Raw genomic sequence first — 24,979 nt, 5'->3', positions numbered from 1 at the left:
TTCTGGAACAGGGTCTGGGTTTTTATTCAAATCTATTTATTGTCCCGAAGACTGTGGCACTGTGGCATATGTCAATCATCAAGGGGGGGACTCACAGTCCTTTAGCGATGAAAGAAGTATCTTGGATACTTTCTTGGGCGGAATCCAACTCCTGTCTAATTTCTGCAATACGTATTCCAGGTGTAGACATTTGGGAAGTGGATTATCTCAGTCGTCAGTCTTTACATCCAGGGGAGTGGTCTCTCCATCTAGATGTATATTGTCAGATTGTACATATGTGGGGTCTCCCCAATCTGATGGCTTCCCTTCTAAACAAGAAACTTCCCAGGTAATTGTCCAGGTATCCTCAGGCGTAGATGGTGGATGCGTTAGCAGTTCCTTGGTTTTACCAACCTGCTTACATTTTTCCGCCTCTAGTTCTTCTTTCAAGGGTGATCTCCAAGATCATATTGGAACAATCGCATAGCCTCACAGGTTTTAGTATGCGGATCTTGTCCGGATGTCCAGTTGCCAACCTTGGCCACTTCCTTTAAGACCAGACCTTTTGTCTTAAGGGCCGTTTTTCCATCAGGATCTCAAATCGCTAAATTTGAAGGTATGGAAATTGAACGCTTAGTGCTTAGTCATAGAGGTTTCTCTGACTCAGTGATAAATACTATGCTATAGGCTTGAAAGTCTGTTTCAAGGAAGATTTATTATCGGTTTTGGAAAACCTATATTTCATGGTGTTTTTCTCATAAATTCTCTTTTAGAATTCCTAGAATTTTACAGTTTCTTCAGGATAGTTTGGATAAAGGCTTGTCTGCAAGTTCCTTGAAAGGACACATCTCTGCTTTTTCTATTTAATTCACTGAAAGATTGCTAAACTTCCTGATATTCACTGTTTTGTTCAGGCTTTGGTTCGTATCAAGCCTCTTATTAAATCAATCTCTCCTCCTTGGAGTCTTAAATTGGTTTTGAAGGCTTTGCAGGCTCCTCCTTTTGAGCCTATGGTTTCCTTGGATATTAAACTACTTTCTTGGAAAGGGTTGTTCCTTTTAGCTATCTCTTCAGCTAGAAGAGTTTCTGAATTGTCTGCTCTCTTGTGCATCTCCTTTTCTGATATTCCATGTTCCATGATGTTGCAAGAGCTTTGAAATATTATGTCGAAGCTACTAAAGATTTCAAGAACACTTCTAGTCTTTGTTGTTTTTTCTGGTTCTAGGAAAGTCAGAAAACCTCTGCCATTTCTTTGGCATCTTGGTTAAAGCTTTTGATTCACAAGGCTTATTTAGAGGCGGGCCAGTCTCCACCTCAGAGAATTACAGCTCGTTCAACTAGATCAGTTGCCACTTCTTGGGCTTTTAAGAATGAAGCTTCGGTTGATCAGATTTGCAAAGCAGCAACTTGGTCTTCTTTGCATACATTTACTAAATGTTACCATTTTGATGTATTTGCTTCTTCTGAAGCAGTCTTTGGTAGAAAAGTTCTTCAGGCAGCTGTTTCAGTTTGATTCTTCTGCCACTACTTGGTTATTTGTTAAACTGAATTGTGGATGTGGTGAGGGGTGTATTTATAGGTATTTATATTGCCACTCCTGGTAGGATTGCATATCCCATACGTCACTAGCTCATGGACTCTTGCCAATATGAAAGAAATTAGTTTATCAGGTAAGTTCTTACATAAATTATGTTTTTTTATGTTGTTATTTTTTTTACTTTTTTCCTGACAGTTTAGTGGTCCTCTCATCTACATCCATTTGGGCCAAGATGTTTATTTTCTTCTTAATATGGAGGAGAGTCCACGGCTTCATTCCTTACTTGTGGAAAATACTGAACCTGGCCACCAGGAGGTGGCAAAGACACCCCAGCCAAAGGATTAAATACCTCCCCACTTCCCTCATCCCCCAGTCATTTTTGCCTTTCGTCACAGGAGGTTGGCAGAGAAGTGTCAGAAGATACAGAGTTGTCCCTTATGGAGGGTATCTACCCTTCGGAATGGGACTGGAGTTTTAAGTAGTCTTGTCAGCCTCAGTGAGAGCTTTCACCAATGTTAGATTCTAGAGATGCAGGGAGAGTCTTTCTGTGAACCCATCCCGACTCGTATTAACAGTTCCTTAAGCAATCAGTGTTGACGAGTTTCACTGCCTGCTTTTTTCACTCAAGTCCATGTCAGGAGTGATGCTACAAGACTGTCAAACTTGAGAGGCTGTGTTTCTGTTCTACGGCATAGATTCTGGTAAGATAGTTTTATTTTATACTCTTATGATAACGCAAGAAGACAGCGTCACAGTGTGGCTCCTTTTATCTGTATGGAATCAAGGGTTTATATCTCCGAAAGTGGATTATTGAACAGGGGGGATTAATCACATAATGTAAATATTGTGTTTATGCTGCGACATGTGTGAGATGTAGCTCAGGCAGATTTAGGAACGTACAGGTTTTACTTTCATTTTGATTTAGCTGCACAGTCTGTTAGGCTTGGCGTGCTTTTAGCTGCAGCAGGGGCGGTCCTACGTGGCACACCACGTGACCAGGTGTGGTCACACTGTTCTTCTTGACGTGCGGTTTACCGGAGACTAAGCGGTTTCTCTGTTGGGCCTGGGTCATAGGAGGTGGTGAGTGCCCCAGCCATTGGTGGTATAAAGGTGCCATTTTTCTTTTTCTATTGTCCATTTTATAAGCGCAATCTATGGAGGACTCTGATACGTTAGAGGGTACTCCCTCTTTACTGAAATCCAATGCCTGTCTATATTGTGAGGAGGCCACGGTATACTTGCCTGCTCAATTATGTTCCACATGCCTTGATAAAGTAATTATATCAAAGTAAGCTAATATGTTTAGTACTACTGAGCCATCTACCTCTGAGGTGTCTGCGTCCCATGAGGTGCGCACCCTAAAGTCATCACCTAATACACATGCAGCTTCCCGTAGCACTCCTATTCCTCCATCTGGAGGGGCCCTTTTACCGCCAGACTTTACTGTGCAGTTAGAAACGGCAGTGTCTGGCCTTCAGTGCTTTACCTCGCCCTGCTAAGCGCAAGTGAAAGGTCAAATATTGCTATCCTTCCCATGGGTCATCTACTAGCTTATTGGATTTATCTGATACTAGATTATCCGCTGATGAAAACACCTGATACTTCAGAGGATGCTCTTTCTTGGTTGGAATCTACTGCCTCTTAGCCTCCACCAGACTTTAGATTTAGACTTTAGATTTAGGATTAAACACTTATGCTTTCTGCTAAAGGAAGTTTTGGCTACTTTTGAGGTTCTAAAACCTAAGTTACCTGAGGAACCTTGTATTCCTAAATTAGATAAGTTCTACGAGGACAGGGTTGTACCACAGACTTTCCCGGTTCTCGTTAAGATGGCAAACGTTATTAAGAACGAATGGGAAAGACTTGGCTCTTCTTTTTCTTCTTTTCTCTTGTTAAGTGTATCCAGTCCACGGATCATCCATTACTTGTGGGATATTCTCCTTCCCAACAGGGAGTTGCAAGAGGATCACCCACAGCAGAGCGGCTATATAGCTCCTCCCCTCACTGCCATATCCAGTCATTCTCTTGCAACTCTCAACTAAGATGGAGGTCGTAAGAGGACTGTGGTGTTTTATACTTAGTTTATTTCTTCAATCAAAAGTTTGTTATTTTTAAATGGTACCGGAGTGTACTGTTTATCTCAGGCAGTATTTAGAAGAAGAATCTGCCTGCGTTTTCTATAATCTTAGCAGAAGTAACTAAGATCCTTTGCTGTTCTCACATATTCTGAGGAGTGAGGTAACTTCAGAGGGGGAATAGCGTGCAGGTTTTCCTGTAATAAGGTATGTGCAGTTAAAATATTTTTCTAGGGAATGGAATTTGCTAGAAAATGCTGCTGATACCGAAGTAATGTAAGTAAAGCCTTAAATGCAGTGATAGCGACTGGTATCAGGCTTATTAATAGAGATACATACTCTTATAAAAGTGTATTTTAAAACGTTTGCTGGCATGTTTAATCGTTTTTTACATATGTTTGGTGATAAAACTTATTGGGGCCTAGTTTTTTCCACATGGCTGGCTTGAATTTTGCCTAGAAACAGTTCCCTGAGGCCTCCCACTGTTGTAATATGAGTGGGAGGGGCCTATTTTGGCTTTTTTTTGCACAGCAAAAATTACAGACACAGACATCCAGCTTCTTCCTGCATGATCCAGGACTTCTCTGAAGGGCTCAAAAGGCTTCAAAAGTTGTATTGAGGGAGGTAAAAAGCCACAGTAGAGCTGTGGCAGTTGTTGTGACTGTTTAAAAAACGTTTTTGTCATTTGTTATTCCGTTTTTGGTATTAAGGGGTTAATAATCCATTTGCAAGTGGGTGCAATGCTCTGCTAACTTATTACATACACTGTAAAAATTTCGTTAGCGTAACTGCATTTTTTCACTGTTTCAAAATTTGGGAAAATTTGTGTTTCTTAAAGGCGCAGTAACGTGTTTTTTATATTGCTTGTAAACTTGTTTTAAACTGTTTTCCAAGCTTGCTAGTCCCATTGCTAGTCTGTTTAAACATGTCTGACACAGAGGAACCTACTTGTTCATTATGTTTGAAAGCCATGGTGGAGCCCCATAGGAGAATGTGTACTAAATGTATTGATTTCACCTTAAACAGTAAAGATCAGTCCTTATCTATAAAAGAATTATCACCAGAGGGTTCTGTCGAGGGGGAAGTTATGCCGACTAACTCTCCCCACGTGTCAGACCCTTCGCCTCCCGCTCAGGGGACGCACGCTAATATGGCGCCAATTACATCAGGGACGCCCATAGCGATTACCTTGCAGGACATGGCTGAAATCATGAATAATACCCTGTCAGAGGTATTATCTAGATTGCCTGGATTAAGAGGCAAGCGCGATAGCTCTGGGGTTAGGAGAGATACAGAGCGCGCAAATGCTATTAGAGCCATGTCTGATACTGCGTCACAATATGCAGAACATGAGGACGGAGAGCTTCAGTCTGTGGGTGACATCTCTGACTCGGGGAAACCTGATTCAGAGATTTCTAATTTTAAATTTAAGCTTGTGAACCTCCGTGTATTGCTTGGGGAGGTATTAGCTGCTCTGAATGACTGTAACACAGTTGCAATTCCAGAGAAATTGTGTAGGCTGGATAGATACTATGCGGTGCCGGTGTGTACTGACGTTTTTCCTATACCTAAAGGCTTACAGAAATTATTAGCAAGGAGTGGGATAGACCCGGTGTGCCCTTTTCCCCACCTCCTATATTTAGAAAAATGTTTCCAATAGACGCCACTACACAGGACTTATGGCAGACGGTCCCTAAGGTGGAGGGAGCAGTTTCTACTTTAGCAAAGCGTACCACTATCCCGGTTGAGGACAGTTGTGCTTTTTCAGATCCAATGGATAAAAAATTGGAGGGTTACCTTAAGAAAATGTTTATTCAACAAGGTTTTATTTTACAGCCCCTTGCATGCATTGCGCCTGTCACTGCTGCGGCGGCATTCTGGTTTGAGGCCCTGGAAGAGGCCATCCAGACAGCTCCATTGAATGAAATTATTGACAAGCTTAGAATGCTTAAACTAGCTAACTCATTTGTTTTTGATGCCATTGTTCATTTGACTAAACTAACGGCTAAGAATTCAGGATTCGCCATCCAGGCGCGTAGGGCGCTATGGCTTAAATCCTGGTCAGCTGACGTGACTTCAAAGTCTAAATTACTCAACATTCCTTTCAAGGGGCAGACCTTATTCGGGCCTGGCTTGAAGGAAATTATTGCTGACATTACTGGAGGCAAGGGTCATACCCTTCCTCAGGACAGGGCCAAATCAAAGGCCAAACAGTCTAATTTTCGTGCCTTTCGAAATTTCAAGGCAGGAGCAGCATCAACTTCCTCCGCTTCAAAACAAGAGGGAACTGTTGCTCATTCCAGACAGGCCTAGAAACCTAACCAGTCCTGGAACAAGGGCAAGCAGGCCAGAAAGCCTGCTGCTGCCCCCAAGACAGCATGAAGGAACGGCCCCCTATCCAGAAACGGATCTAGTGGGGGGCAGACTTTCTCTCTTCGCCCATGCGTGGGCAAGAGATGTTCAGGATCCCTGGGTGTTGGAGATCATATCTCAGGGATATCTTCTTGACTTCAAAGCTTCTCCTCCACAAGGGAGATTTCATCTTTCAAGGTTATCAACAAACCAGATAAAGAAAGAGGCATTCCTAAGCTGTGTGCAAGACCTCCTAGTAATGGGAGTGATCCATCCAGTTCCGCGGACGGAACAAGGACAGGGATTTTATTCAAATCTGTTTGTGGTTCCCAAGAAAGAGGGAACCTTCAGACCAATCTTGGATCTAAAGATCTTAAACAAATTCCTCAGAGTTCCATCATTCAAAATGGAAACTATTCGGACCATCCTACCCATGATCCAAGTGGGTCAGTACATGACCACAGTGGACTTAAAGGATGCCTACCTTCACATACCGATTCACAAAGATCATCATCGGTTCCTAAGGTTTGCCTTTCTAGACAGGCATTACCAATTTGTAGCTCTTCCCTTCTGGTTGGCCACTGCCCCGATAATTTTTACAAAGGTTCTGGGCTCACTTCTGGCGGTTCTAAGACCGCGAGGCATAGCGGTGGCTCCGTATCTAGATGACATCCTGATACAGGCGTCAAGCTTTCAAATTGCCAAGTCTCATACAGAGATAGTTCTGGCATTTCTGAGGTCGCATGGGTGGAAAGTGAACGTGGAAAAGAGTTCTCTATCACCACTCACAAGAGTCTCCTTCCTAGGGACTCTTATAGATTCTGTAGAGATGAAAATTTACCTGACGGAGTCCAGGTTATCAAAACTTCTAAATGCTTGCCGTGTCCTTCATTCCATTCCACGCCCGTCAGTGGCTCAGTGCATGGAAGTAATCGGCTTAATGGTAGCGGCAATGGACATAGTCTCTGCAATTATGCATGCTAAGTCAGTGGAATGGGGATTACTCAGATTTGTCCCCTCTACTAAATCTGGATCAAGAGACCAGAGATTCTCTTCTCTGGTGGCTTTCTCGGGTCCATCTGTCCAAGGGTATGACCTTTCGCAGGCCAGATTGGACGATTGTAACAACAGATGCCAGCCTTCTATGTTGGGGCGCAGTCTGGAACTCCCTGAAGGCTCAGGGATCGTGGACTCAGGAGGAGAAACTCCTCCCAATAAATATTCTGGAGTTAAGAGCAATATTCAATGCTCTTCTAGCTTGGCCTCAGTTAGCAACACTGAGGTTCATCAGATTTCAGTCGGACAACATCACGACTGTGGCTTACATCAACCATCAAGGGGGAACCAGGAGTTCCCGAGCGATGTTAGAAGTCTCAAAGATAATTCGCTGGGCAGAGTCTCACTCTTGCCACCTGTCAGCGATCCACATCCCAGGCGTAGAGAACTGGGAGGCGGATTTTCTAAGTCGTCAGACTTTTCATCCGGGGGAGTGGGAACTCCATCCGGAGGTGTTTGCTCAACTGGTCCATCGTTGGGGCAAACCAGAACTGGATCTCATGGCGTCTCGCCAGAACGCCAAGCTTCCTTGTTACGGATCCAGGTCCAGGGACCCGGGAGCAACGCTCTAGCAGCTCCTTGGTTCTTCAACCTGGCCTATGTGTTTCCACCGTTTCCTCTGCTCCCTCGACTGATTGCCAAAATCAAACAGGAGAGAGCACCGGTGATTCTGATAGCGCCTGCGTGGCCACGCAGGACCTGGTATGCAGACCTAGTGGACATGTCATCTCTTCCACCATGGACTCTGCCTCTGAGGCAGGACCTTCTAATACAAGGTCCTTTCAATCATCCAAATCTAATTTCTCTGAGACTGACTGCATGGAGATTGAACGCTTGATTCTATCAAGGTGTGGCTTCTCTGAGTCAGTCATTGATACCTTAATACAGGCTCGGAAGCCTGTCACCAGGAAAATCTACCATAAGATATGGCGTTAATATCTTTATTGGTGTGAATCCAAGAGTTACTCATGGAGTAAGGTTAGGATTCCTAGGATATTGTCCTTTCTCCAAGAGGGTTTGGACAAAGGCTTATCAGCTAGTTCTTTAAAAGGACAGATCTCTGCTCTATCTATTCTTTTGCACAAACGTCTGGCAGAAGTTCCAGACTTCCAGGGCTTTTGTCAGGCTTTGGTTAGGATTAAGCCTGTGTTTAAAACTGTTGCTCCCCCGTGGAGCTTAAACTTGGTTCTTAAAGTTCTTCAGGGAGTTCCGTTTGAACCCCTTTATTCCATTGATATTAAACTTTTATCTTGGAAAGTTCTGTTTTTGATTGCTATTTCCTCGGCTCGAAGAGTCTCTGAGTTATCTGCCTTACATTGTGATTCTCCTTATCTGATTTTTCATTCAGACAAGGTAGTTCTGCGTACCAAACCTGGGTTTTTACCTAAGGTGGTTTCTAACAGGAATATCAATCAAGAGATTGTTGTTCCATCATTGTGTCCTAATCCTTTTTCAAAGAAGGAACGTCTTTTGCATAATCTGGACGTAGTCTGTGCTTTGAAGTTTTACTTACAGGCTACTAAAGATTTTCGTCAAACATCTGCCCTGTTTGTCATTTACTCTGGACAGAGGAGAGGTCAAAAAGCTTCGGCAACCTCTCTCTCCTTTTGGCTTCGGAGCATAATACGCTTAGCCTATGAGACTGCTGGACAGCAGCCCCCTGAAAGGATTACAGCTCATTCTACTAGAGCTGTGGCTTTCACCTGGGCCTTTAAAAATTAGGCCTCTGTTGAACAGATTTGCAAGGCTGCGACTTGGTCTTCGCTTCACACCTTTTCAAAATTTTACAAATTTGACACTTTTGCTTCTTCGGAGGCTGTTTTTGGGAGAAAGGTTCTACAGGCAGTGGTTCCTTCCGTTTAAGTTCCTGCCTTGTCCCTCCCATCATCCGTGTACTTTAGCTTTGGTATTGGTATCCCACAAGTAATGGATGATCCGTGGACTGGATACACTTAACAAGAGAAAACATAATTTATGCTTACCTGATAAATTTATTTCTCTTGTAGTGTATCCAGTCCACGGCCCTCCCTGTCCTTTTAAGGCAGGTCTAAATTTTAATTAAACTACAGTCACCACTGCACCCTATGGTTTCTCCTTTCTCGTCTTGTTTCAGTCGAATGACTGGATATGGCAGTGAGGGGAGGAGCTATATAGCAGCTCTGCTGTGGGTGATCCTCTTGCAACTTCCTGTTGGGAAGGAGAATATCCCACAAGTAATGGATGATCCGTGAACTGGATACAGTACAAGAGAAATAAATTTATCAGGTAAGCATAAATTATGTTTTTCTTCGTTTAAGAAATTATTCCCGGTTCCGGACTCTCAATTAAGGTGGATGGCGCTACCTCCACTCTGGCTAAACGCACTACTATCCCGCTTGAGGATAGTTCGTTGTTTAAGGAGCCTATGGATAAGAAGCTGGAAACTCTATTAAGAAAAATGTTTCAGCATAGAGGATATTTGTTTCAACCGGCAGTGGCTGTCGCTGCGGTTGCTGGAGCGGCTACCTATTGGTGCGACTCCTTATCTGAGTTGATTGAGGTGGAGGGTCCCCTCGACGAGATCCAGGAAAGAATTAAGGCCTTTAGGGTAGCTAATTCTTTTATTTGTGATGCAAATATGCAGATTTTTCGCCTGAATACCAAGGCTTCAGCCAGCGTGCCCTATGTGCTAGGATATAAAAACCTGAAGTCCTGGTCTGCGGGCATGACTTCAAAATCTAGACTTTTTTCCCTCCCATTTAAGGGAAAGATTCTTTTTGGTCCAGGCCTGGACTCAATCATCTCCATGGTTACTGGAGGCTAAGGTGCCTTTTTACCGCAGGATAAGAAGAAAAAGCCCTAATTTTCATTCATTTCATTCAGATAAATCCCAACATCAGCAACCCTCTGCAAAGCCTGAGCAGTCCAAGGGAACTTGGAAGCTGACAGTCCTGGAATAAATCCAAGCAGAACAAGAAGCCCTCAGAATCATAGTCAGCATGAAAGGGTGACCCCCGATCCGTCACTGGATCTGGTAGGGGGCAGACTGTCACTCTTTTCAGAAGCTTGGTTTGGAGACGTGCAAGACCTGTGGGTCCTGGAGGTCATTACTCAGGGATACAGGATAGGATTCAAGTCTCATCTTCCCAGAAGCAGATTCCTCTTATCAAACCAGTATTTAAGGCCAGAAAAGAGAGAGGATTTTCTAGGGTGTGTGAGGGATTTCTCCTCTCTGGGGGTTATTGTACCGGTACCGCAAGCAGAGAGATGTCTGGGTTATTACTCAAACCTCTTTGTGGTTCCAAAGAAAGAGGGTACTTTTTGCCCGATTCTGGACCTAAAGTGTTTAAGCAAATTCCTATTTGTCATCTCGTTCAAGATGGAGACAATATGGTCCATTTTTCCCTTAGTTCAGAAAGGTCAGTTCATGACCACGATAGACCTGAAGGATGCATACCTTCACGTCCCTATACACAAGGAACACGTCAAGTTTCTAAGATTTGCGTTCCTTGACCAGCACTTCCAGTTTATTGCACTTCTGTTTGGCATAGCTACTGCCCAAAGAGTCTTTAAAAAGACGCAGTGGCCAGAACCAGAGGTATAGCAGTGGCGCCTTGCTTAGACGATATTCTGGTTCAAGCACCATCCTGTCGCCTGGTAGAGGACCATACGAAAGCCCTTCTTTCTCTTCTTCGATCTCATGGATGGAAGATAAACTTAGAAAAGAGTTCTCTTATTCCCAGTACCAGGGTGGAATTCCTGGATACGATAATAGACTCCATATCCATGAGGATATTTCTTACAGACCAAAGACGTTACAAGCTAACTTCCAATTGTCTTGCCCTCCAGACCTCCTTAAGGCCCTCTGTGGCTCGTGTATGGAGATAATTGGTCTCATAGTGTCCTGCATGGACATCATTCCTTTTGCCAGATTCCATCTCAGACCTCAGCTGTGCATGCTGAGACAGTGGAACGGCGATCATTCAGATCTGTTTTAACAGATGTCTCTGGACAACCGGTCGAGAGAATCGCTCTCCTGGTGGCTCTGTCCAGATCACCAATGAGGGAAAGTATCTTGAATTCTGGAATGGGCGGAGGCCCATAACTGCTCGCTGTCAGCGATCCATATTCCGGGTGTGGACAACTGGGAAGCAGATTTTCTCAGCAGACAATCCTTTCATCCAGCTGAATAATCGTTACAACTTCTCACTTGTGTAGTGGCCCGCATCAAACAGGAGCAAGCTTCAGTGATTCTGATTGCTCCATCGTGGCCGTGGAGGTTGTGGTTCTCGGATCTGATGAGGATGTCCTCATCTCCTCCATGGAGGTTACCTTGTCACAGGGATCTGCTGGTTCAAGGTCCTATTGTTCATCGAAATCTAGATTCGCCAAGGCTGACTGCGTGGAGATTGAACGCTTAGTCCTAGCCAAGAGAGATTTCTCGGAGATTCAAGCTCATTCAAGCTCGTAAACCGGTTACTCTCCGCATCTATCATAAGGTGTGGAGGACCTACTTATTCTGGTGTGAAGAGCGTGCATTCCCTTGGCATAAGGTCAGGGTTTCCAGAATTCTTTCCTTTCTCCAGGATAGTTTGGAGAAGGGCTTTTCTGCTAGCTCCCTTAAGGGACAAATTTCAACTCTGTCTGTTTTACTGCACAAGAGGCTCGCTGAGCTTCCAGATGTCCAGTCTTTTTTGTTCAGGCTCTGACTAGAATCAGGCCTGTGTTTAGATCTAGCGCTCCTCCTTGGAGTTTTAAATCTGGTTTTTAAGGTTTTGCAGAATGCTCCGTTTGAGCCTATGCATGTAGTTGACATTAAATTACTGTCTTGGAAGGTTCTTTTTACTGGCTATTGCCTCGGCGCGCAGAGTATCTGAGATGGCTGCTTTGCAATATGAGCCCCCTTACCTAGTATTCCATGCTGATAAGGCTGGTCTTCGTACTGGGTTAGGATTTCTTCCTGAGATTGTTTGATCATAACATCAATCAGGAGATTGTGGTTCCTTCCTGGTGTCCTAATCCTTCTTCTTTGAAGGAGTGGTTACTTTATAATTTGGATGTGGTTCGGGCATTGACATTTTATCTCCAGCCTACGAAGGAGTTTAGACAGACTTCTTCTTTGTTTGTTGTCTATTCTGGGAAGCGTAAGGGGCAGAAAGCCTAAAGCCTCGTCCACTTCCTTGTCCTTTTGGATGAGGAGCATTATTCGCTTAGCTTATGAGACAGCGGGACATAAATCTCCTCAGAGGATTAAGGCTCATCCAACTAGAGTTGTGGCTTCCTCTTGGGCCTTCAAGAATGAGGCCTCTATGGATCAGATTTGTAGGGCGGCTACCTGGTCCTCCTTTACATACCTTTTCAAAATTTTACAAGTTTGACGTTTTTGCTTCGGCTGAAGCAGCTTTTGGGAGAGAGGTTTTGCAGACTGTGGTGCCCTCAGAATAGGGTCCGCCTCTCTTTTTACCCTCTCTTTTCATTCAGTGTCCTGTAGAGCTTGGGTATATGTTTCCCACGAGTAAGGAATGAAGCTGTGGACTCTACTCATATTTAGAAGGAAAACATAAATTATGCTTACCAGATAATTTCCTTTCCTTCTGTATGAGGAGAGTCCACGGCCACCGCACGGATTAAATTTTTGTTTGGCTCTTCTGGCACCATTTATACCCTGATATTTCTCCTACTGTTCCTTGTTTCCTCGGCAGAATGACTGGGGGATGAGGGAAGTGGGGTAGGTATTTAAGCCTTTGGCTGGGGTGTCTTTGCCTCCTCCTGGTGGCCAGGTTCAGTATTTCCCATAAGTAAGGAATGAAGCCGTGGACTCTCCTCATACAGAAAGAAAGGAAATTTATCTGGTAAGCATAATTTGTTTTTTAAAAATACATCAATGTTCTATTCTGCCTCTGCGACTAATCTTTACTTTAATATGCTTCATTATATCTAGCATGTGGTTACTGTCCCTCATATTCATATTTAATCATTTAAAGGGATAGTCAACACCAGAATTGTTGTTGTTTTAAAAGTTAGATAATCCCTTAATTACCAATTCCCCAGTTTTGCATAACCAACACAGTTATAATTGTACATGTTTTACCTCTGTAATTACCTTGTATCTAAGCCTCAACAGACTGCCCCCTTATTTCAGTTCTTTTGACAGACTTGCTTTTTAGCCAATCAGAGCTGTTTCCATGGTAAATTCACGTGCATGAGCTCAATGTTATCTATATGAAACACATGAACTAATGTCCTCTAGTGGTGAAAAACTATCAACATGCATTTAGATTAGAGGTGGCCTTCAAGGTCTAAGAAATTAGCCTATGAACCTCCTAGGTTTAACTTTCAACTAAGAATACCAAGAGAACAAAGCAAAATTGGTGATAATAGTAAATTGGAAAGTTGTTTAAAATTACATACCCTATTTGAAACATGAAAGTTTTTTTTGGACTTGACTGTCCCTTTAATAATAATGATCTGTGGAAAGCTGATTAGGAAAATAGTTTCACACACAGTATTGTACACATTTATTTTTAATTGTCACAAAGATGAGGTTTCCCAGATTAAACTTGCGTTACCATTTTATTTGAAACCATATGAAAAGTTGTGCCAGCTATCAAATTCATCATTTCTTTAGTATGTATGGTAAAGACAATATTAGTTCTTAAATTTAATTGAACAAAAATGATATGGTCATGCTACCATCAGATTTGAGAGTACACATTTTATTGTGAACACTTTAGCTTATATTATCAGCTAAAATATGGTGAGCTGTCTATTGCCACTAAAATTTTATCTGTTGGTCAATGAGGTTGGCGGAGCTAGAAGGTGTTTTGAGAATAAAATATCTAATGGTTAAGCTTGGCATCAGACAGAGCTGGTTGTAGTAATACTGCAGAGCCTTTTATTTTTAATACTAATTTAGGTGGCTGAGACAAGTTCACATTTTAGGGACATGTTTTTTGCTGACAGCACCAAGATGGAAATCCGGCACAAGGGAAAACTGCAATCAAATCTAGCATCATCTTAACAGTTATTGCTCGCAGGCAGAGAAACAGATTGTATGATTTAAAAATATATATGTCAAGGAATAATTATCGTTTGCTTGACGTCTCTAGAAAAATGTAACCTTTGAGCTGCAAACATATAAATAGTACACTGACCATGCAAGTTTTGTTAGGTATTTCTGTTTGTGGCCTTACCACCTCGTGTTCAGTGTTTAACAAAGGGGAAAAGGCCGCACGAGATCCCTTGCAAAGTCCAATTTACTATTTACCATATACTGAAATTGCTTTATATGAAGAGCAGAAAATGCTGTAACGTGTTAGGGTATTTTATTTTGCACTTTTGCAAATCAACTCTAGAGCAGCTATGCACTACTGTGAGCTGTCTGAACAAATAGCATATGTGTGTATCCACCAATCACCAGATTGCTCCCAGTAGTAGATTGCTGCTTCTAAGTCTAGTAAAATAAAGGATACTAGTGACCAAAGTAAATGTGTCAATACAACTAAATAGAAATGAAATTGCACGCTCTGTCTGAATCATGACATTTTGTGCAAACCCTTTTAGCAGTATTTTTTGTTATATATTATATTACTGGTATTTTTTTTTCTTTCACAAGGACTGTACAAGACAAAATCCCTGTAAAATATTAGTAGTACCTAAGGCAATACCTTAGTAAAAAAAGGTCTGTACTGGTACCTCGTTATTCATGTTCAATTTGTGCTATTTGTTTTATCTCACTGAAAATCATTTTAGAATGAAAAATAAACCTGTACTGGCCCAGTTGTAAATTCAAAATGCTTCATTGCAATCGAATAGCATACAAAAAAAGGCTGCTATATCATATTATTATCCGTCACTAGTCCTCCCCATTGGACACTTATTATGTAAAATATTTATTAGGTCTGCAACTAACGATTATTTTCCTAATCGATTCAGCCAATTATTTTTCCGATTAATCGACTAATCCGATTTAAAAAATGTATTTATTTAAAATAAAATCCACATACTGAGTGTTACATATATAAACTTTAGACCAAATCTTTACAACTTTATATTAACACAACTGTTTGTCCAATTTTTAAGCAGCAGAACACATTTTTATAATTAAGCAAAACAAAACTGTTTCAAAAGAGGTAGAACTAGAAAGAGAGAGACTATAAAAGTTTATAACATTCTGTTATTCACTCTTTCAGAAACTTTGCAAATGCAAAAATGTCAAAATGGCCACATGCTCCTGGCTGAGACAGGCTCTCTTTTTGCAAGCTTATTTGCCTGACTGCCTGCCTACCGCAAATGGTGTTGAGGTGCCTGAGATGTATAAGTAGGGTTTTGCCAATTTCACCAAGGTGGGATATTTATCTTTAACTCCCCAAATGCAAGGGGCCTCTCAACAAAGTAAGCCTGGACTACATTCTAACATAAACATATCTTGAATATCTATATGCATTGGTAAATAACCAGCTATAAGGTTAAGGAAAAATATATATCTAGTCCACTCTTAAAATAACAGATATATACTTATAGAGGTTGAATTTGGTACATATTACAATTAATTAAAAATATAAAACAAAAAAAAAATTCAAAAGCACTAAGGGCTATATATCAATAACAGGATAAAGCCTTACACATTTATCTTTACATTACATATAATCCGCAATAGCAAGCGATCCACTAATAATTGTGCAAACAGATAATAGTGCACATCAATTCAAATGACAAATCCCATCAGTCTAGGGCTAGGTGTAAATAACAAGCTCTGCAAAGCATAGTCCCAAATCACCTGATTTAATATAAACCATACAAATGATTTTATTTCTGGGTTGCACATAATCCAGGAGTAGTTGTAAACTATTACTGTCCTGAAAAAGGGAAAAGTAAACGTCTGGAGACGTCCTTTAGGCTAAGTACATAATCATAAAACGCAATACCATGTGCAGGAGCTCATCAGAGTAAGCAGCGGGTGCCATGCACAGACCAACTAACTGCAAATCAACTAATCGATTATGAGATTCACTATTTTCATTATCACTTATTAACGATTATATTGATTAGTTGTTGCAGCTCTAATCTTTATTATAGTGTAGTTAAAGGGACAGTAAAGTTAAAATTAAAATTGCATGCCCTATCAGAATCATGGAAGTTTAAGCAGCTTTCCAATTTACTTCAATTATCTAATTTTTATTCTTTTTTGAAAAACATACTTAAGTAGGCTCAGGAGTAGCACTGCACTCCTGGGAGCTAGCTGGTGATGCAACATATATGGCTCACACAATGTGTTCAGCTAGCTCCCAGTAGTTCATTGCTGGTCCTTCAACAAAGGATACCAAAATCATGTCCGTCTGACCTTTATTAAATGGAGCCCATGTGCTCTCTCTCATACACACACATCTCGCATTCATTTAGCAGAATCCGTGTCCCTTATTTTATTAATAAAAACTAAATGCTGCTTAGTTCCTACAGTCATTGATAACATATTGATGACAATTTAAATGTCTGATACAATTACTTTAGAAAATGAATCCTACGCGGTAATAACGCACTGCTATTAAACGCCCCGGGCCTTTTGCTCCAAAGCCAAGATAGATAAAAATGTAATGGAATTGGCCCCAAACCAAAACTTTTATTGTTCTTTATAAGGCAGATGGGTTTGCTGAGAAGTAATATCTTTTCTCAGGAGAATCATTTTGTTACCTGATTTGTACATGATAAAATATCAGAAGAGAAAAAGTGCAGAAACCAAAAGTTATTAATTAAGCAGCAAATTCTTAAGAAAAACTGCTTACACAGGAGACCTTATTTATTTGTAAAGTGGTACTGATTCTTGGGGTGGGGGGGAACGACGACAATAGAAAGACATAAAATAAACAACACAAACTAATGCAGACATAGAGCCCTGCTCTGAAGAGTTGTTTGGTTTCAGAAATACTAGTTAATTAATATTAAAACGTGTATATATGGTTTTTGTACCGTTTTAGACTGTTTTGAAGCTGCAAAGGCTCAGACATACTTTATACAAAGCTCTATTTAATTATACAGAAACCTGTATCAAGATTGCAGACGGGCGCATTCTCCACTAGAGAACCTGTCCACCTGCAGTCTATACTGGCGATAAAGCATCAAGGCAACATTTTGCTGCTGTGCAAAGCATCCCCTGCTGCTGCTGTACAACCAATTGCATGAGAGCAAGACATGCCTATCACCCCAAACAAGCGAGTGCCCAAATTTTTTCTTTTGTGATTCAGACAGAGCATGCAATTTTAAGCAACTTTCTAATTTACTCATATTATCATATTTTCTTCATTCTCCTGGTATCTTTATTTGAAAAGCAAGAATGTAAGTTTAGATGCCGGCCCATTTTTGGTGAACAACCTTGGTTGTTCTTGCTGATTGGTGGATAAATTCACCCACCAATAAACAAGTGCTGTCCAGGGCGCTGACCCAAAAATTGTCTGTCTCCTTAGCTTAGATGCCTTCTTATTCAAATAAAAGATAGCAAGAGAACGAAGAAAAATTGATAATAGGAGTAAATTAGAAAGTTGCATAAAATTGCATTCTCTATCTGAATAACGAAAGAACAAAATTGGGTTTAGTGTCCCTTTAACTCTCCACCCCTGAGGTGTTGGAGAGGATAAAGAAGCAGTTTCTGCCTCTTAAATATGTGGTTGCAGGTTCGCTCATGTGAGCTGACACTGCAAAGCCTTAAAACCTGCAAATGCTGCTTGATAAACATTCCCCATAAGTAAAGCTGAAACAATTCAGCCAAACAGTCATATGGGGATACACATAGCATTCCATACATACATTCTATTTACATACAGATCCACTGTAACCCTTAATGCTTCTCACCACACAACGTAAAGAAACCCTTTATTTACCCACAATGCTTAAGACCTTGTATGCAAAAAGTTCTTAAACCATCTAGTTACTTGAGAACATTTTTTTTTCTATTTCACATTAGTTATATTCTTTTTGTGTATTCCATGAATATGTAATTATTTTTAACATTTTAAACAAACGTAATGAAGAACAGCAGTAGCTTTTATAATTTTGTTAGATATTAAAGGAACCGTAAAGTCAAAATTCAACTTCCATGATTCAGTTAGAGCATACAGTTTTATACAACTTTACTTCTGTTATCAGATTTGCTTTGTTCTCTTGATATCCGTTAAAGAGTTGAACTAGGTAGAATGAAACAAGCTTATGAGTGTACATGTATCTTAAAGGGACACTAAAGGCAGAAAAAAAACTCTTCTTCAATCGATATATTCATATGTAACAATTATATATGTAAAGCGCTTACTGTGTCATATTATTACCATTATCGAGATATGCTTATGTAAAATTTTATTGTTTTCCAAACCCACCGCTCGCAGTTTCTTTAGCAGCCACGAATCGGCTACGATAACCTGAGTTATCAAAATGTTGGTATTCATCCGTAATGCGCATGCGCAATCTTTTGAAATCGTCATATATGTCATGTCACTCTCCATCTATACATCAAGTGCAGTCTCAAAGGTACATTCTGCGCATGCGCAAGTTACTGAAATGCAGTGCTCATGCGCACAGTGACGAAATGGGCTTATAATGTTATGCGTGAAAATATATTGTGATTGAACATAGATACCTCAATGCAGTGCGCATGCGCACAGTGACGAAATTGGCTTATAATGATATGCGTGAAAATGTATTGTGATTGGACATTCGTTTGGGTAGTGAAAGGCCCATAATAGGGGCTTTGGCTTCAGTAACGTCAGAATCGCATTATAAAATATAATTTTACTAGTTTTAGAGACTTTTTTTTCGTGTATAAGTAGGTAAGTGCTGAAATAGTAAATTTGGTGCTACAAATGTGATTATCTAATACCACTTAAAAAAGTAAACTTTTGGAATCCTTTAAGCATTCTATGGCAGCAGTTTTGTAGCTGTGTATAACATTGCCATAACCCCTATATAAACTGATACAAGCTTAGGAGAGTGCACGTATCTTTAGTGTTCTATGGCAGCAGTGTTTGCAACTATGGACAAAATCTATCAATATTTCAGGTGGACAGGTTTGCAAGTAAAATAATCTTTCTTCCTACGGTGCCGCCCTCTGCTCTTGCACAACCATTTGCGCTACAACAGGGCATGGCAATTACCCCAAATGGGTGGCTGATCTTTCGACTTTTAAAGGTTGCGGAGAGGTGAAAGAAGCAGTTTCTGCTCCTTAAATTTGCAGCTAAATAAATTGTGCCCTATGTATAACATTGCTATACATATTATTAGATACACTCCTGCGAGGTGGCTGAAGACATGTGCACACTTCTCAGCTCACCTAGAATTACTCTTAAACAAAGGATACCAAGAGAAGTAAGCAAAATTGATAGAAGTGATTTGGAAATGTGTTTAAAATTTCATACACGATCCAAAACCATTTTAATTTTGTCTGTACTGTCCCCTTAATATAGGGCAATAGTATGATTTAACAGTAGAATATAAATTACTAAGTTTCACTTTTTAATAGAAGCATTTTTGCAACATATACGCATTAGCAAAAATGATTCTATTAAACTCTAAAGCTGTTTCAAGAGTAATGCCCCGTGCTCTAGCGTTTTAAACACAGCTGTTGCTCAGAAAGCCTAAGGTGCTTGTGACATCTGGCAATTACTAAATTTGCATCATTGCTGACCTGAAACATGCCCTGCTGGCTCTCTGAGTAGCTGCAGTATTTAAAATACTGGTCAGGAATAGTGAGTACAATATCCCTTTTAAATTTTATATAAAAATGTAGTCCTGCCAATCTAGCCATGTGCTCTTATATGTACTTATATGTAGGAGGTTGCATAACTCTAGACGCTTGCAAATTTGTACTGTGTTCTGTAAGGCTAAGATCTATTCTTGGAAAACTACATTTTAAACAGGGGTTGACAAAGTTTTATTAAGTAGCTGACAGGCGTGCTTTTTGGCTTTCGTTTACTAAACGCATGCCTAAAATAGCTGTGGTCTGCGGAATGTCGCACTTTTCAGAGCTGGATATATTTGTAAAAAAATAAATATCTAGGTAAATCCACTAAAATGTATGTCTATTAGCTGTAACTCTTAGAACCATGCAATGATTTTTACATATAAACACATAGAACAAAAATCAGCAGTTAGTCAGGTGCGGCTCAGGATTTGTCCAGCCTTATTTTAAAATAAATTATTTAACCTTTTTTTACATTAGCCTTCAACAATTGAGGTAGGTGATCACTGTATACATATAGAAAGCATAAGACTTTCTTTCCTTTTTGTTTTGTATACACTCCTTTAAAACTCAGCTGTTAGGAATCAAAGTTAAAGGGACAGTATACACCAATTTTCATATAACTGCATTTAATAAACACTACTAATAAAGAAGAATTTACACGATACTGATCTAAAAATCCAGTATTAAACCTTTTAAAATCTTACTTAGGAGCTCCCAGTTTTGCACTGTTTATGAGGTTAGGCTGGGACACCCAGTGAAAGGGGCTTAGAAAGCAGAGCAGATACTCCACCCTCCCCTGCATATGAAAAGACCCATAACATAAACAGGAGCAAGCAGACATCAGTATACATCTGATACTTTGGGGCTTGGTTAGGAGTCTGAAAATCAACACAATGTTATTAAAAAATAAAATAAGGAAAACTATACATTGTTATAAAAACAATCCCAGATGGGATATGTAAATGGATCATCTACAAAACATTTATGCAAAGAAAAATCTAGTGTACAATGTCCCTTTTAAAATAGAAATAATGCTTCTGTAGACATCATGTACCACTGTCCTGACTATAAGAGGAATGATGATTTTTAGCGCCTTCTATTATTAAATGAATGCCTATTATGCCTATTCATAACTGTGTCTTGGTTAAGCACATACACCAGGTGCCCTCCAATGCCATTCTTAAACAGAGCACTGCCAGTGATTGTCAGCTATTTGCATATGCTGTTTTGCAATTGTCAGTAAGCTTCTTGAGAACAGCCTTGCGTTGGTTAATAATTACATTTTTATTAGTATGTGTGTGTATAGGTATGTATATATGTATTGTAGAGCACCAAACAGTAGATATTAATGTGCAAGGTGATCACTGTTTACGTTGATTGTGTGCTCAGGGTTATAAATGTGTGTCCTCACAGGAATTAATTTATAAACCTATACTATTAATTTAATAGTTAGATTTCTACCTAGTATACCTTTGTAATAATCAAGTAGTGTTACTATATTAAAGCCATACATTTCACTTTCTTTACTCTCACTTTCTGATAAACACATAAAAAAATATAAGTGTGAACCAATAAATTTGGCTCATTTCACATTTTATTTTTTTTCTCCTGTGCTAAGAAAAGAAAACCTTGATATTAACTGACACTTTATTTTAAATTGTTCAGATGATCCAGCAGTGGCCGCCAGCACAAAATAGCAGAATACAAGTCGAGGCGGAAGATAATTCCAGCGGCATCAACTTGGCAAAAGCAAAAGAGCGGCTGCACGAGGAAGATAAGTACGACAAAGAAGCATACAGGCAAAAAATCAAGGAGAAGCATAGGGTGAGTTGTCACTTGTACTGTTGACGTGACAATTTCCTGCATGTTTTGTATGATATTGATGCTATATACTGATAGGGCATTTTACAAGTACTCCATATCAGTATTCAATATTAAACATAGACGTCCAGGTTTGTTGCATTTTTGAGTTACATATTCATTGGTGCAGGCAAATAATATGCCTTGCTTATTAACAGGTATTTGTAGAGCGCCAACAGATTGCTTATAAAAGGTGCTTTATCTTACGTAGCCTCTCATCATACAAATATATTGTCAGATATAATTACAATTTTATTTTAAAGGTATATTCCATTACTATTATAACATTTTAGAGTTTAGTTTATTAAATTAATGGCACAAACTCATGCACCAGACATGATCAGAGGCTACGTCCATATGCCTTTCCTGGTTAACTGGTCATATGCTGCACTAGCAGAAGTGGTTTGCAAGGGATTTCACACAATTTCCAATGATTATTAATGTTATTGCATAATATTTTAATTAGAATATTGTTAAATAAGAATGTTCCTTTTCCTTCCATTAGGCAGACAGAGTCCACAACTTAACTCCTTACTGTTGGGAAATACAACACCTGGCCACCAGGAGGAGGCAAAGACACCCCAGCCAAAGGCTTAAATATCCCTCCCACTTCCCCTATCCCCCCGTCATTATTTGCCTTTCGTCACTATAGGATTCTACTATCCCTCTAGTGGATAGTTCTTCTTTTAGAGAGCCTATGTATAAGAAAATTGAAACTTTTCCGAGGAAGATGTTTCAACATACAGGGTTTTTATTTCACCGGCAGGATCTGTAGCCACGGTTGCTGGAGCAGCTACCTACTGGTGCAACACACTGTCGGAGCTCATTGAGGTGGAGACTCCCCTTGAATATATTTAGGAGAGAATTAAAGCACTGAGAATTGCTAACTCAATCTGTGACGCGAATATGCAGATTATTCTCATAAATGCAAAGGCTTCTGGCTTTGCGGTTCTAGCCCACCGTGCGCTCTGGTTGAAGTCTTGGTCTGCAGATATTACTTTTAAATCCAGACTCCTTTCTCTTCCCTTCAAGGGGTAGGTTTTATTCGGTCCAGGGCTGGACTCCATTATCTCTAGGGTTACCGGAGGGAAGGGTGCCTTCCTACCGCAGGATAAGAAGAAATAGTCCTAAGGGACGGCAACTGTCTAATTTTCGTTTCTTTCGTGCTGACAAGTCAAAACGACAGTAGTCCTCTTCCAAATCCGAGCAGCCCAAGAGTACTTGGAAGCCGACTCACTCCTGGAATAAGTCCAAACAGACTAAGAAGCCCGCCGATAACAAATCGGCATGAAGGGGCGGCCCCCGATCCTGGATCGGATCGAGTAGGGGGCAGACTGTCTCTTTTTTCAGACTCTTGGTTCCAGGATGTACAGGACCCTTGAGTCCTGGAGGTTTTATCTCAAGGATACAGAATAGAATTCAAGTCTCATCCGCCCAGGGGCAGATTCCTACTCTCCAGTCTGTCTACAAGAACAGAAAAGAGGGCTGCCTTTTTAGGTTGCATACGCGATCTCTCCTCTTTGGGAGTAATTGTCCCGGTACCTACAGCAGAAAGAGGTTTGGGGTTTTATTCAAACATTTTCGTCGTTCCAAAGGAGGAGGGAACTTTTTGTCCAATTCTGGACCTAAAGTGCCTAAACAAGTTTGAGTGTTACTTCTTTCAAGATGGAGACAATACGGTCAATCCTTCCTCTGGTTCAGGAAGGGCAGTTTATGACCACAATAGACCTGAAGGATGCATACCTTTACGTCCCTGATTCACATGGAATATTTTAAGTTCCTGAGGTTTGCTTTTCTGGACCAGCACTTCCAGTTCATAACTCTTCTGTTTGGCCTATCTACTGCTCCAAGGATATTTACAAAGGTTCTGGGGGCTCTTCTAGCTATTGCCAGAACACAAGGTATTGCAGTAGCGCCTTACCTGGATGACATCTTGGTACAGGCACCATCTTCTCATCTAGCGAAAGAACATTCAGAGTCCCTTCTCAATCTTCTTCGATCACTTGGAAAAGAGTTCTCTTACTCAAAGTACAAGGTTGAATTTTCTGGGAACTATAATAGACTCCATATCTAAGAGAATATTCCTCTCAGATCAGAGACGTTGCAAGCTAACTTCTGCATGTCTTACCCTCCAGGCCTCCTCGAGACCATCAGTGGCTCAGTGTATGGAGGTAATCGGACTCAGTGTCCTGCATGGACATTATTCCTTTTGCCAGATTCCACCTCAGACCCTTACAACTATGCATGATAAGACAGTGGAATGGCGACTATTCAGATCTGTCTCAACAGGTTGTGCTGGACAGCCTGTCGAGAGACTCGCTCTCCTGGTGGCTCTGTCCAGATCATCTGTCCCAAGGCACGTGCTTTTTGAGACCGTCCTTGGAGATTGAGACTACGGACGCAAGCCTTGCTGACTGGGGAGCCAAGAAGGCACAATGTTTGCTTCACAATCTAGATGTGGTTCATGCCTTGAAGTTCTATCTTCAGGCTACTAAGGAATTCAGACAATCTTCCTCTTTGTCATCTATGCGGGGAAGCGTAAGGGGCAGAAGGCTACTACGACTTCCCTATTTTTCTAGTTGAGTGTCATCCGCTTAGCTTATTAGACAGCAGGACGACAGCCTCCTGAGAGGATAACGGCTCATTCCACTAGAGCAGTGGCTTCCTCTTGGGCTTTTAAGAACGAAGCCTTACTGGATAAGATTTGTAAGGCGGCTACCTGGTCCTCTGTACCCACTTTTTGTAAATTTTACAAGTTTAATGTGTTTGTTTCGGTTGAAGCAGCTTTCGGGAGAGAGGTTTTGCAGGCTGTGGTGCCCTCAGAATAGGGTCCGCCTCTTTTTTCTGTTCCCTCCCGTTATTCATTCTGTTTTCCCAACAGTAAGGAATGAAGCCGTGGACTCTCCCTGCCTTATGGAAGGAAAACATAATTTATGCTTACCAGATAAATTCCTTTCCTTCCTGGCAGGGAGAGTCTACGACCCCACCCGTAATTTATTTTTTCGATGGACGGCCCCCGTTTTTATATTATTTCTTCTGGCACCTTTTATATCCTGATGTTTTTCCTACTTTTCCTTGTTCCCTCGGCAGAATGACTGGGGGGGATAGGGGAAGTGGGAGGGATATTTAATCCTTTGGCTGGGGTGTCTTTGCCTCCTCCTGGTGGCCAGGTGTTGTATTTCCCAACAGTAAGGAATGAAGTCGTGGACTGCCAGGAAGGAAAGTAATCAATTACTGTTGGGAATATAACTCCTGGCCAGCAGGAGGAGGCAAAGAGCACCACAGCAAAGCTGTTACGTATCACTTCCTTTCCCACAATCCCCAGTCATTCTCTTTGCCTTCTGTACAAGAAGGAGGTGAAGTTTAGGTGTCTGTTAAAGAATTTCTTCTATCAAGATTTTATTATTTTGAAAGCTG

The 24,979-nt window shown here is 40.9% G+C and overlaps 1 protein-coding gene across 1 annotated transcript in view; it reads left to right on the top strand.

The window, feature by feature from the left end:
- Positions 1-24,979, top strand: part of DDX10 (DEAD-box helicase 10) — an 856,778-nt gene that overhangs the window by 487,919 nt on the left and 343,880 nt on the right. The window contains exon 15 of the mRNA XM_053708541.1: positions 21,368-21,526. Coding sequence (XP_053564516.1) covers positions 21,368-21,526 — 159 coding nt within the window. The remainder of the gene's footprint in view (positions 1-21,367; positions 21,527-24,979) is intronic.

Source organism: Bombina bombina, chromosome 3, assembly GCF_027579735.1.
Source record: "Bombina bombina isolate aBomBom1 chromosome 3, aBomBom1.pri, whole genome shotgun sequence".
Lineage (NCBI taxonomy): Eukaryota > Metazoa > Chordata > Amphibia > Anura > Bombinatoridae > Bombina > Bombina bombina.
Note: the sequence above shows the minus strand (reverse complement) of the source record. Positions and strands in the feature narration are given on the sequence as shown.